Source organism: Panthera onca, chromosome A2 (assembly GCF_046562875.1).
Source record: "Panthera onca isolate mPanOnc1 chromosome A2, mPanOnc1 haplotype 2, whole genome shotgun sequence".
In the NCBI taxonomy this organism is placed as follows: domain Eukaryota; kingdom Metazoa; phylum Chordata; class Mammalia; order Carnivora; family Felidae; genus Panthera; species Panthera onca.
This window is the reverse complement of record NC_138340.1, coordinates 154,155,480-154,168,975: the sequence shown is the minus strand read 5'-3', so window position 1 is coordinate 154,168,975 and position 13,496 is coordinate 154,155,480. Positions and strand designations below refer to the sequence as shown.

Genomic DNA, 13,496 nt, shown 5'->3' with positions numbered 1-13,496 from the left:
TCTTCTCACGCTGGAGGCGATGGCTGGGCATCCTATGGAAGAATCCAGGAGGGAGCTGAAGTGACCCTGGAGAAGACTCCGGGCTGGGGGGAGTTTGGAGACGTTTACTTGAAGCCCTGATCGGAGCGCGTGGAGAAGAGCAGAGGCCTGGGAACGGCCGTCCGGGCGGCGGAGACGCGCCCCCCCCCGCCCCCGCCCAGGACACTGCAAGCCAGGAATTCGGCAACCACCGGGGGCTGCAGGTCTGAAGCGTGCGCGGAACAGCTCTGCACCCTCCGACCCCAAGTGGATTTCCAAAGCTCCTCCCCCCACTCACCCTCCCGGGAGGCGGGCGAGCGCCCACCCCTCCCTTCATTCATTGCACACCTAGCTCCGGGCCAGGCGGGCGAGCCTCTCCGCCGGCGGTGCCCCCTTCCCGTCTCTGCCCTCCCGCCCCGCTCGCGCGCGCACACAAACTTCTGGCTGCCACCCCTGCGGACCGGCTGTCCCCGGCCGGGCGGAACGCAACTGCGCGCACCTTGCCCGCGAGCCCCGCGGCGGCCCCGAGCCTCCCCCCCCGCCCCCCGCTCCGCCCCACCCCGCCCCCAGCGCCCGCGCCCGCCCCGGCCCGCCGCTCCTGCCCTCCGCTCGGCCTTCCCCGCCTCGCATCCGTGCCATCGGCGCTCGATTGCGCGCGGACTCCGCGCTCCGCGGCTCGCTCGCTCGCTCGCGCTCGGCCCGCCGCCCCCGCCCCCCCGGCCCCCGCCCCCGCCCCTCCTCCCGGCTCCGCCCGCCCCTCCTCCGCCTCCCGTGCAACTTTTGCCGAAGCCCCCACACACAGCCATGCTGAGCTGAGCTCCGGCCGGGCACTGGCCGCGCGCTGCCCGCCCCGGCTCCCGCCCCACCGCGGACCCGCTCGGGGGCCGCGGCCGCCCGGCCCCTCGGCCTCGGCCGCTGCGCCCGCCCGCCCCGGCCGCCCCGGAGCCCCGCGCAGGGGCCCGGCCTCGGCGGCGGCGGCGGCGGCGGCGCCCGGCCCCCTCCCCCGGCGCCGGCCAAGTGAGGCGGTGATGCGGGCGCTGGCGGCCCCGGCTGCGCCGAGAGCGGAGACACAGGCTCAAGATGGCAGATTCCGACTGAGGCTGGGGGGGCCGAGCTCGCGCGCCGCGTTCCCTTCTCCGTTGCCATGAACCGCGGACACCCCGGCCCCGATGGCCCCCGTGTACGAAGGTAAGGGGCGCCCGGCCCGCCGACCCCGCTCGCCCAGCGCCGCCCGGCCGCCGCGGCCCCCGCAGCTTTGTTCTGCCCGCGGCCCCTCGCCGGGCCGCCCCCCCCTCCCACCCCCGGCCCGCAGCCCCCCGGGCGCCCGGCCTCCGGCGCCCCACCCCCCCGGGGCTTTAACCGGCTCCCGACCCCTCCCCGCCTACCCCTCCCCTGCCCACGGCACGACCGGGATCCGGAATTTAACAGGATCTTATTTCCAGGGTGGAGAAAGAGGCGGGGGGTGGAGGGGGGGGGGTGCGAGGGTGGGCTCCTGCCCGAAGAAAAGAAATTGGGAGGGGGCGCCTGGGAAAAGACGGACCCGTGACTGTGCTTTTCATTTATTTGGGGTAAATAAAGGTGATGCGGTTTAGCTTTCATCCTCCCCCCTCCCCTGCGCACCGCCCCCCCCCCCCCGGAAAATTACCTTTAGGGTGATCTTCCCACTCTGTCCCCACGGCTCCCCTTTCCGCTGCTCTCCACTCCCTCCCCACACTCCTTTATTCTTCGCGAGCCTCTGATTTTGGGGGGGCTGTCGGATGGGAATGTATGTATGGGGCTAGGTGATGAGACGGGGGTACGGATGAAAAGTCCATTTCAGACCCAGGCAGAACAATGAAATTGGCTAAAATCTCCCCGCATTAGCGTGTGGAAGGGAAAATGTAGTTGAGCTTTTCAAGTCGGGGTGGGGGGGGGGCCTCGGGGGGGAGGCGGCCGAGACGGTTCCCTCGGTGGGTCTGGCTCAACCTGCGTGGTGCACCTTCACCTGGCGTGGGGTCATTTTCCCGATTTGACTGTCCTTAGGAAGAAAGAAAAGCACGGAGGGCAAAAAGCACTCCACTCCCCTTGCCCTCCCTCTCCGTTTCGCTTCTCTCCAGTCGGTTCTTGTCAGCTTCCAGCCAGAAATCAAACCAGAATCAACTAAGTTTTTACACTTCGGTGTGTTTTTGTGTGCTTGTAGTAGGAGGAATTTTAAACCAAAGGGTGCCCGATTTTTTTCAGTCATTTCATCGTGAAAATGTTTTTCTCATGAAATCATTGAAATAGCAGCCTTTACATACTTTTAGCGTCAGTCCATCTGGCTTTCTTTCGGTTTTGTTCAGATATTCTGTGGATGAAATAGCAAATGAGAGGGGAAAGGGTTTGTGTGGAGCAGAGAGGAGGGGCGGGGAGAGGAGGTTTTAATCCTTCTATAAATCCCGGGAACAGTGCTGGCGAGTGAGACAGGGAACGCATTAATAGTTTTATCTCTGTTACAAGAGGCAGATTAAAAAAAAAAAAAAAACTTATCTGAAAAGAAAATCTGTTATTAGTTCCAGGGCTCCAAATGAATTTGGTTTCTGGATGGAATAAAGTTACCAGTCAGGCCCTGGATAATGAGGCTGTAAATAACCTATGGACTGTAAATATTTTTTTTCAGACTCTCTTAGAAACAAAGGGGCTGTTTAGAAGGCAACAGAGAGATGTTATTCCAGGGGCTTTCCTCTTTGATTCTGAAGAACACAAGGTCCATTTAACCATTCGACAAAACAAAACGAAATTTCTGATCACTCCACCACGCAGAATAGAACGAGCCAGTGGCTCTGTGAACATGCTAGGAGAGCCCATGTCGGGCCTTCATTGTTCGTCTGTGTCTATGGGAGGGGGCTACAGTCAATGCTCCCACTGTCTATGGAGTGTTAAAATGAAACAATTTTCTCTTTATTAAGTACCTCCTTGAGACTCCCTCTGCTGGACACTCCGGGTGAGCATTAGAGAAGGAACTTGGCAATGAATTCAGAACTATAGTAAACGGCTGCTTTCCCTTTTAGGAGGGGCTGGGTATGTGGGTTGGGATGTATTTTGTCAACTTTGTAGAAAGCCGGCTTGGGAACTGTGCTGTTCTCCTCCTGTTCCTTTCCGTTCCAAATCCATATGGAATGTAGGCCATACCCCCGGGGCTAAGACGTGGCCCTGCGGTTCTGGCTCCAGTGTTTTTTAAGTTATTCTTTTAGTGCATGACACCAGATAAAGAATTGTGGGTGGGTAAGGTGTTAAGGGTTAAGAACGATCTTGGATCTCAAAGGTCTCAGGAGCTCGCTGTTTTTATTTGCAAGCTTCATTCCCTGTGGCAGGTGACCTACCTGGTCACCTCTTTCAGCCCTGGGTTTCACTCAGTCTTGCCTTGTTCCTACACTTTGTACCCTTTGATTCTGCTGGAGTTTCTGTGCATCTCTATCCTTTTTCTGTTCTTTCTCCTCTCCCCTTCTCAACCAGTCCAGCCTCACACGCTCAGGCCTGGGTCTTTCTTGAAGGAGACTGTTGGTCATGTTCTGAAACAGACAGGTGACCTCTATAAAGGATTGTATTGCTGGAACCTACATTCATTTCGTGTGATGAGTGCTTCTAAGACTCCAGTGACCTCCTTTTCCCCTCCTTGGCGACATCCGCTGCATTCAGTGAGCCTGGTTTTTACCATATCCCGGTCTCAATGCACGGACTCCCTGTGTCTATCCTGAAGGAGTAGGGCTTTTCCTGGGGAAGTCACCCAGAAGAGCGATTTCTAATTGTTTTCGAGCTACTAAAAAAACGAACATGGGGTTCTTCTAAGGAGAAGTACAGTGACAGGTGAGGTATTTCTGCTGGGATTCAGGAGTGCACTCGTTTGTTGAAATGGGGTGCACTTGCCCCAGGCGGGGATACTGGGTCAAGGCCTGAATGCAACCGTGGGGCATTCTGAAGTGCCAGCTCTTGAGAGAGAAATGCCGTCTTTGGGTATGTGTGATAATCCGAATTAATGGGTAGCCAGGTGTTACCAGGCTTCCACTTCCTGCTTTTAAGGTTAGGTTTTAAATAGCGCATTAATTTTCAGTAACTTGGTACTGGTTAAGGTAAACTTCTTTAAAAAGGTTTATTTTCTTTAGAAAGTTAAACATTTGCCTTGCAATTGTGTTTACTCCATCAACTTGCTTAGCAAGGCTTTTTTTCAATATGTAGTGCAAAGGCCAACCACATAGGTCTGTATTGCCAGGGGTTCTGAACTAGGGGACCCTACATTCCAAGTTAATTATGTCCCACCGTACCTGAGATGTGTCACGTCAATTAGTGTTGGCTTACACAGTCAGACTTCCCAGAACTGTCGTACTGAAATCTCTCATCAGATGGGTCTAAAGACACCTACCAAAATGCCTACCAAGAAATGGATTCTGAATCATCTTCCATTAAAAGAATTTGATGACACACGTTCTAAAATATCTTTTCCTGTGTTTGTGTTTTATATTTTTAAAATGAGTAAGTATAAATATTGTTTTCATTTGCGCCACATTTGAGTAGTGAAGCAAGGGTCATTAATTTTTTCCTCAATTCCAGACAGTGTGGCACAGTGCTTAGATCCGAGAAACCTGGGTTTGAATCTGGCTGTATGACTTTGGACATGTTACTGAACTTCTCTGAGCTTTGTTCTGTTTTGTTCTGTTTGAAGCCTCATTGGATTGTACGAGGACTCCATTAGCAAGGAGTATATGTAAAGCGCCTGGCTGTAGGCATTTTCTCTGTGCGTGTTAAATCCCTCTTTTTTTTTTTTAAATTTTTTAAATTTTCTGTGTTTTTGCACTGCTTACAGGCATGATGACTCCAGGGAAGGAATAACCCACAAATAGTTTGGAAAACCAATAATAGCAACATTTCAATTATTAATCTCCTGCTTTTCCTCTTCCAGTTTGGGCACCAGCGACAATAAACCCCCCACGGCCACGCAAGAAAGAGCCTTTCTGACCCCCTGTGTGACCTTTCTAGATTTCTATTCCCACTGAGTTTCTGCCAGCTTCAGGTAGAGAATTTCTCACATTCTATGCCACTTTAAAAATGAGGAAACAAACCGTTAGAGCAGAGTTTCAGGGGCTGCAGCTGTGCCTGTGGGAAAGTATCCCAAAGCATGAAAGATAACCTTCAGCTCTAACCAGGATCCCTTCCTAACCCAGGGGGCAGGCGGGGAAAGGGTGCAGCCAGTCGGCTCACCAGCCTCAAGAGGGGCGTCTGGCTCATCGTGCGTTTGACACACTTTTCCTACAGGAGAAAACTTGGTGCTTTATGCACGTTACAGCTGCTCCTGTCTTCATATTTAGTTTTCTTATGTTTCCTCATTTCTCTTCCTTCCCCCCGTAGAGACCAACCTCAGGGAACCACCTGTGAGGTTTCTAAGGAACAAAGTAGAGATGATCAAGAGGGTATGATATGTGACCATTTTTTTTATTGTTCTCTGAATGTGTAATTTGCCAGGGCTTTCTGGTAGTCTTGTGATGACAATTCAAGCACTTGAGGTTGCCGTCAGAGACGGGATTCAGAATAACGCCAGCCGACTTTGTATAACCACCGATAGATAGAGTGTGAACGTGAAAGGCCTGAACTCGCAATAGTTCCGTCTAATTTGATGATACTCTGTGTGTGTGTGGGGGGGGGGGGGTGTGAGCAGGGGGGAAGAAAACTGAAAAGCTGGGGTATAGAGAGGTCTTTATTTTTCTTCTAAAAGAAACCGAGGTGCCTGAAGTTCACAGCGGGAAGTGTGACTTATGTGCCACTTAGAATGTGCTGCACCCCCCACTCACATTAACTCACTGTCCTAACAGCCCCACGAGCTGGGCACTGTCACCCTGGCTCTGCAGGCAGGGCACATCTTTAATGAATTCACTTAACAAGCATTTACGTAGGGGCTCTTTCCTCGAGGAGTCCAGGAGGTATGGGAAGCGAAAGTCAAAAAGTACACGTGGGCTCACCGGACCGTGGCCTGACTCAAGGTGGAATGCTTTTTGGGGGACGTGTGTGCACGCCAGTTTTTAATTCTTAACGTGCGAGTGTTTCTTAAGCTGTATAGGGAAGGCCTCGTTTCCCCATTTTTCTCTTGAAAGGTGTTTAATTTGGATCAAACAAGTATTTCTGAATGTAGGAAATCCCTGTTACAAATTTCCTTAGAAATCACCATCTCTAGTTACCATTGCTTCCTCTTTTCTTATATTTTGTATCCTTGTAAATGCAAATATGTTTCTAATTTGCACACCCGCCCCTCGGAGACTTTTTGTTCTTTAAGGCTACGGGTTGTGCTGTGAGTGGACCAAGCGGACCCCTGCATCGGCCGTGGCTTTTGGAGAATTAATTTCTGGCCTGGCTGCCTGGATGAGATCTTGTGTTGTGGTACTTATTGGTGGGGATATAGATCCCTCAGGGAATTGTGGGAGAAGAAAACCCGGCTCTGCCACTCAGGAGCATAGAACCCAGGGCAGGAGAGGACCTCAGGAGAAATGTAGTTCATCCCTCCTGCCTTCAGGAGCGTCAGTGTCCATGACTTGAAATCGTCAGTTCATCAAAACAACCTCCCAACCCCCCCCCCCCCCCCCCCCCCCCCCCCCCCGCCCAGGGAAGAGCCACACTAGGAACCCCCCTCAGTGACCAATTCCAGGATTCTAGTAACTGGATTGCCAAAAAATTCCTGGGCCCACCAGTTCTCTGCTGCCATCGTTCAAACCTGTTTTCTTTTACTCAGTTCCTTTCTCTAAAACCTTTCATATATTTGAAGATAATAACTGGGTCTGTTCAGCTCTTTCCCCACAGAGCCTGTTCTGTGTCCCCTCCCTCCTCTGAACTCTCTCTAGTTTCTCCACATTAAAAAAAAAAAAAAAAAAATGGTGGTGGTCGAAACTGAATGCAGTTCTTTAATAATGGTCTCATTAGTACAGTGTACATAAGAAAAATGACTTCAGGCTTCTTGCATCACCGGGAACCCCTAGAGGGCAGGAACCAAATCTGATTCATCTTTGCACCCCCCACAGTAGCTGTGCAGTCCGTGAAACCTCGTAGGCACTTCATAAATATCTGTTGAATTGACTCTTCCTTTAATATATCTAAGTAATAACTTACATACACCAGCGCTGGATTGGTAACTAACAGCTCGCTTCACCTCAGTCCCGAGTCTTCGAGTTCCTTCTGTGGCACGCGTAGTCATCCCTCCCCCAACAGCGCCACCTTCCGCTTGACTCGGCGTCTGCTGGATCCCTTTGAATTCATTCACCCTCTACTTCCAGCTCTTCAGAATCTTATTTATCTCCTACACATCCGACCAACAGAATGCAGAGGACATGAGTGTCTGAAGTTGAACTGCTCTTGAAAGAAGAGAAGAGACTACACAGAAGAATCTTGATGATTCAGTGTAATATCAGTTCCTCCACGTTTAGAAAGGACAGTTTGTCAAATTCTCTACAGATTCTGAGTCAGCTAAAGCCATACCTGTTTTTCTGGGTTCTCTGTGACAAGTAAGCAAGGCATTTGTGAGAGCGGCTACAAGTCAGCTGGTATTCCTCCCTGTCTTTGGTCTAAAGCCAACAGAAAAGGCCAAAGATTCTGATGGACAAGGCCATTCAACTTGGGACTTTCTGATGAGTGACTCTCCCATTAGAAAGTAAGCCAGTAAAATAGTTGCCAATACAAAAAAAAAAAAAAAAAAGCAAACCTTGAAAACTGGAAGATAATTTTGTGGTTTTTACAGTCACTTATTTCTACACATGGCACTGAAGAGATTTGTAGTGTTTTGAAAGTGGTCTGTTTTGGCAATTCTTGCCTAACTTCTTTTGCTCTAGTAGGTTCTGATTAATTAAATGCCACTGTGTTTAAGCAGAATGAAGATTGATGGACTCTTGCATGTGTTAATGCTGTAGACTTTATAAAACCTTTACTGTCACAAAAAGAATACAGTCTAATATGTGAGCGAACAAGGGCGTTTTCCTTCAGTTGGTGGTACCTATGCTCAGGAAAAGATCGCTGCGGAAGCTGCTGTAACATTGGGAAGAAAAGCACTTTTGGTTCATGCAGTTATAGATTGCATCCTGACAAAGGAAGGTTTGTTTCTGTATTTTTACCATTTTCCTCCGCATCAGTATTACCTCACTGATTCAACCTACAGAGTTCTTATTCACAATATAAAATGATTTTTCCAAGAGTTTATCATGCCAGTTCTACGTAGAACTTCTAGTTTCATAAAGTATTAAAGAAGCAAATTTCAGGTCGCCTGGGTGCCTCAGTGCATTAAGCGTCCTGCTTCAGCTCGTGATCTCACGGTTCATGAGTTCAAGCCCTGCGTTGGGGTCTGTGCTGACGGTTCAGAGCGTGGAGCCTGCTTCGGAGCCTGTGTCTCCCTCTCTCTGGCCCTCCCCCACACGCACTCTGTGTATCTCTCAAAAATAAACAAACATTAAAAAAAAATTTTTTTTTAAAGAAGCAAATTTCAATGGTACCTGTGCCTGCAGTCCTCTTAAAAGTCATATGGTCAGGAGATTTGGAAAACTCTGGTTTGCTGATTGTTGAAGTATATTCTTTTTTTTTTTTTTCCCCCTCTAATGAAGAATTTATAGAGCTCTGACAAAAACCAGCACGTAAGTTCCTGAAATTGTGCAGAAAGGCTGCAAGTTACACCCTCCTGAGTTCTGTGTGACTGCAGCTACTCACCAGAATCCAGGCTGATAGCAACTTCTGCCGGAAAGTAAGTTCCAGGGGAACTCGTTACAGGCAGAGCGAGAGCACACGCGTGCACGAGTTCAGCTTTATCCCCTGAACCGCTTACATTTGCAGCCCCAGCACAGTATGGTTACTGTTACTCATTAAGTATGACCCGCACCATCAGGGAGAGATTAATCGATATTCGTTATGTTCCGTTAGCCGCGACTGGGAGGTTCTCTCTCATGCAGTGCAGCAGTGTTTCCTTTAGAAAATAGTGAAAATGAAGAAACTCGTTTAATCGCACCGTGACTTACTTCCAAAAGGATTTAAGGCCGCTTGCAGGGTTAACTTTCTGGACGATGGGAAATGAATTTAGGTAGATGAGTTTCGTGGATCAGCTTATTCCCGAGGATGTCGGATAAGTATTCCTACGCCAAGAGGCTACAGGAGCAGTCAAAACTCCCGTGCCAGCATAACAAGGTGAATAAGCAGAGAGCATAATGGAATTCATTTGCAAAGTAATTTTTGCTTGGCTGGAGTGGTAAGCACAAAATAGGCCAGTAGATGAGAACGGGAAGTGTTTGGGATCAGTTGTTGAAAGGTTTAAAGGGGGTTCTAATTCAAGAGACATTTTATGGTATGGAGAAGGGGACCTATCTAATCAAAATGATACTTGAACAAGGTAATTTTCCCTGGCCTGAATATCATAGTGGAATGAGACCACCAGAGGGTGAGCCTTGCTGGGAAGCCATGTGCTGCAGTGGAAGGTATGAGCACCGTGCAGACGGACCCGGGGCCCTTGTTGGGGTCACGGAGGAAAATGTGCAGCGTGCCTGACCCGAGGGTTCAGTACATATTTGTTCTTTTTCACTTTCCTCCCCACACCTTATGGCAGCATCCTAGGATCAGGAAAGCTTGCAGGGGTTGGCAACACCATGATATTTATTCTGTTTTTCCCAAGAATCTCTTCTCTTTCTAGGCTCTCTCACATTCCACGTGGAGATCGGCCTATTTCAGTATCTTATTGGTCACAGTAGAAACCCAGTGGGATCTTCACACATTAGTATCGACCTTTGACACAGGAGGAAACCGAGGTCCAGAGAGGCGAAGAGGCTGCCCTGATGTCGCCTAGAGAGAAGAGGGGAGGCAGAGCCAGGGTTCTTGTCTCCCAGGGCAGTGTGCACAGAAGGCTCGGGACACCAAGCGGGGCTTTGCTGGGCTGCACTAGCAAATGGAGCTCCGGGGGTAATGGTTCCCACAAGGCCCCTGGCCTTTCCCCCCGGCCTACCCAGAAAGGATAAGGCTGTCAGAGGCCCTGGCCTACCGGGGGCCGGGGGTGGTGGGGGACAAGGCTGTTAGAGCCCTGGCCTTTCCCCCCAGACCTACCCGGAAGGGAGCTGCTGAGCTGTGCTTCTCCTGGGTCCCCTGTGGCCCACAGTGTCTCACTGAGCTTGTACGCAGGCAGGATTTTCCCTGTTCCCGAGGAAAGCAAGGCCCCGTGCCCTCAGCTCCAGCGTTCAGAGTCTTCTGTTAGGAAGTTGTTGCTCGGTTTCTCTGAGAAGGTTTGCAGCCTGTCACCATAAGCTACTCACTAACAAAAACAGAAAAATCACAGAGAAACCAGTACAACTGAGCTGAGTTTCAGAGAACCTCAGAGTATCTTCCAGTCATTAAGCAGCTTTGCTTTTCTTTTCTTTAATTCTGATTTCCCAGGTACAGTTTAGAGTCATTTTTTTCTCACTGACATGACCAGAACTTGTACCCATGGGCCCTGGGGAAGGCCTGGAAGTGGGCGAGAGGCCTTTGGGGCAGGAATTCCCTGGGCCCCAGGGACCTAGGTCGCGGTCGGGAGAGGACAGTGCGCAGCCCGTGAGGTGGCGCACCCCTTGACCTGGGGGACATCCCCATCCTAAGGGCAGTGGTGATACGGGGACTTCTTGCTGTAAAACTTGGGGCAAGAAAGGCAACTTGAAACGTTTCCTGTTTATACAAGTCGTGGCTGTTGATTGCTTCACTGGATACTCAGCTTTCCTTTCTTTTCCTCTTCAGCCTTGATCTTCTACTGTGGTTGCTCCATTAAGCACACTTGATGAAACTGACCCATTTCCTGTTGCTTGCTATGGCAGCTCGATAACCAGTATGTTCCTCCCACAACGAAACTTGACAGAGAGCCCAGTAAATCGTATGGCTTTTCTGTTTCGTCTGTTGGAGCCCTTGACGGGCACAGCCTCTCCATGGCTCTCCTTCCTTGATGTTACGTCACCTCTCTGCTTCCACCTACTTATTACTTCCCACTCGTCTGCCCACAGCCGGGCTCCTTTACCGACCTGTTTGTTCTCTACTTTGTGTGTCTTAGCTGTGTGTTCGCATTGATACGCTCGCAGGTGTGAGGGTCCAGGTGGAGGGGCACGTGGAACCTCCCTTTGGGTCCATTTGTGCAGGAAACTGTCCCGAGAAGTGGTTCTCGGACTTTGTCAGTCACCTGGAGGGCTTGTTAAAACACATGGGTGGGCCCCACCCTCAGAGTTTCTGTTTCAGTAGGTCTGGGGTGGGGCTGGAGAATTTGCATTTCTGATTGAGAACCCCTGTTTTAGAATGAATGTATTCAGAATGAAAAATCAGTAAACCTTTAAAAGGAGGTGGTAGTTGTTTTGATTACAACTTCCCTTGGAGGAGGGAGAGTCAGAGACCTGACATGAGCATTATTTTTAGTCCTACTGCCCTTGTGTGGCCAAAACTTCCTGAAATCCAGCCCCTGGCCTTCCTGCCTCTGGCTGTGGGAGTGCCAAGGCCCCATCCTCCCTTTCTCTGGTTCTTCCAGAGCCAGGCAGTCTGTAATTCATGCAGGTTGGCCCTGGGGTCCTAGAGTAGACTGGACAGGTAGCATTCTTGCAATAATAATATATTGTCATTAACATGAAAAGCTCTGTGATCTTCTGCCTTTGCACAAGAGGCCATTGAGGCTTAGAGATGTTAACTAATGTGTCTCAGGTCTCAAGCAGTAACTGGTTAGTGCTCGGGCCTGAGCCCCACCTGGTACTAGAGCGTGCCCTTGTCTTGACCGGAAGGCCACCTTGCTTCTCACAGGTGAGGGGTCTGTGCCATATGTGACAAGGAGATACATGATTAGGACCCTTGGAGAAGCGGCAATCCCGGTGGGGGCTGATGGTCCTAGAGCATTAACGTCACACGCACACTCCCGAGGCCCTGCTGTCCCACTTGCCGCTTCTTCAGGATCACGTTGACATGGTGATCTAGCACTTAGTCTGGTGGCTGGCAGAGACGCTGGATTATAGTAAAGGGCAGCCAAGACATGAACCCTCTTTGAGCAGCAAAACAGATAAAATATCTGAGAACAATCTTACTGAGGCCTCTAAGAAAAAACTGCTATGGGAAGATGATAACAGCTAATCCCTAACAAGCCCTAGCCGTTGCCGGTTCTGTTCTAAGGTTTCACACGTATTAATTCATTGAATCCTTGTAGCAAGGCTGCAAGGTGGGTTCTGCTACCGTTGTGTTAGACAGAAGCACAGGAAGGTTCCGCAGCTCCAAAGCGGCAGAGCTGAGGCTGACCCCAGGCAGCCTGGATGTAGAGCTCGCACCCCAAGGTGGAAAAGTCCTCCCAGCCCCTTCCTAGATGGAGAGTAAAATTTGGAAATACGTTCTTCTTTGGTTTTTTTTTTTTTCCCCTCCAAATGCAGTTGTTGTTTGTTTCAATCAAAATCTACATAAATGTTTCCAAATTTGAGAAACTGATTTCTGTTGTTCTTGAGAGATGAGGTAGTGGGCATGGAACAGTCAGGCCCGAAAGGGGAGCGTAGCAAAGGGGTGAGCTCCACCATGTGTTAAAACAAACCGTAAAATGTCAGATTTGGCACGAAATCTGACAGGCCCATCAGTGGGGCAGAATACATGAGCCAGCTTGAAGGCCCTGTTGTCTGAGCATTTAATAGATGATGAAGGAGGTGCCACAAAGCAGTGGGGGAAAGGAAACCCGATTGAACAAGTGGGAGTGGGGCCATCTGATAGCAATTTGAAAAATCTCAATGGACGTCCTCACCTCGCACCATTATACCAACATAAATTCTACGTGATTAAGATGTTAAATTCAACAAAAATCTGTCGAGCGCTTTCAACATGCCAGGTACTGTTCTAGGTGCCGGGTGTACTTCAGTGAACAAAACAGATGAACAGCCCTACCCTGAAGCAGTGTGCATTTTAGTAGATAAAGGTAACTAATCCAGTGGTTTTGGTTTTGGTTTTTGTTTTAAGCCTAAAAGAAATAGAAGTGGCTATTTATTAAACCTCTGGAGGAGCTGAAATTTCTAAGCTTAGGATCTGTGGATAAAATCACAGAGCAAAATAATCAATAGTTTTGTCAGTGTAACATTCCCCAAACGTTAAGGTTATTTCTGGTTTTACGATCGCGAGATGTTCCTCAGTGTTTATTCAGTGTAGCGTTACGGTGTGTCTGAATTTCAGGAGAGGTTCTCCGAAGTAGAATTACTAAATCAAGGGGTGTGAACATTTCTCGGGTTCTAGATATGTGCCGCCAGATTATGTTCCTTCCCGAAGTATTTTTGTATCAAACAAATCCAACCACCTAGATAAAGGCTTAGGTTTACCCACCCCTTCAGGAAGGAGGAGCTCCTCTCTTTTCAGGGGATGTATCATTTCCAAGGGCTTTGGGTACAATCTATACATATCAGTAACTCCCAAACTTGTATCTCTACCTAGATTTACATTTTTGAGTTCCAGAGCCCCAGAGCCAACAATCGACCCGACATCTCTGTTTGGAT

At 49.8% G+C, this 13,496-nt stretch overlaps 1 protein-coding gene across 4 annotated transcripts in view; it reads left to right on the top strand.

Moving 5' to 3' along the window:
• Positions 1-789: 789 nt before the first annotated feature.
• Positions 790-13,496, top strand: part of HIPK2 (homeodomain interacting protein kinase 2) — a 188,830-nt gene continuing 176,123 nt past the window's right edge. For 2 of the 4 annotated variants that reach the window (XM_060633925.3, XM_060633922.3), the window contains exon 1: positions 790-1,206. In XM_060633925.3, the coding sequence (XP_060489908.2) occupies positions 1,188-1,206 (19 nt within the window). In that variant the 5' untranslated portion in view covers positions 790-1,187. The remainder of the gene's footprint in view (positions 1,207-13,496) is intronic. The other 2 variants (XM_060633928.3, XM_060633927.3) reach the window with 1 other exon arrangement.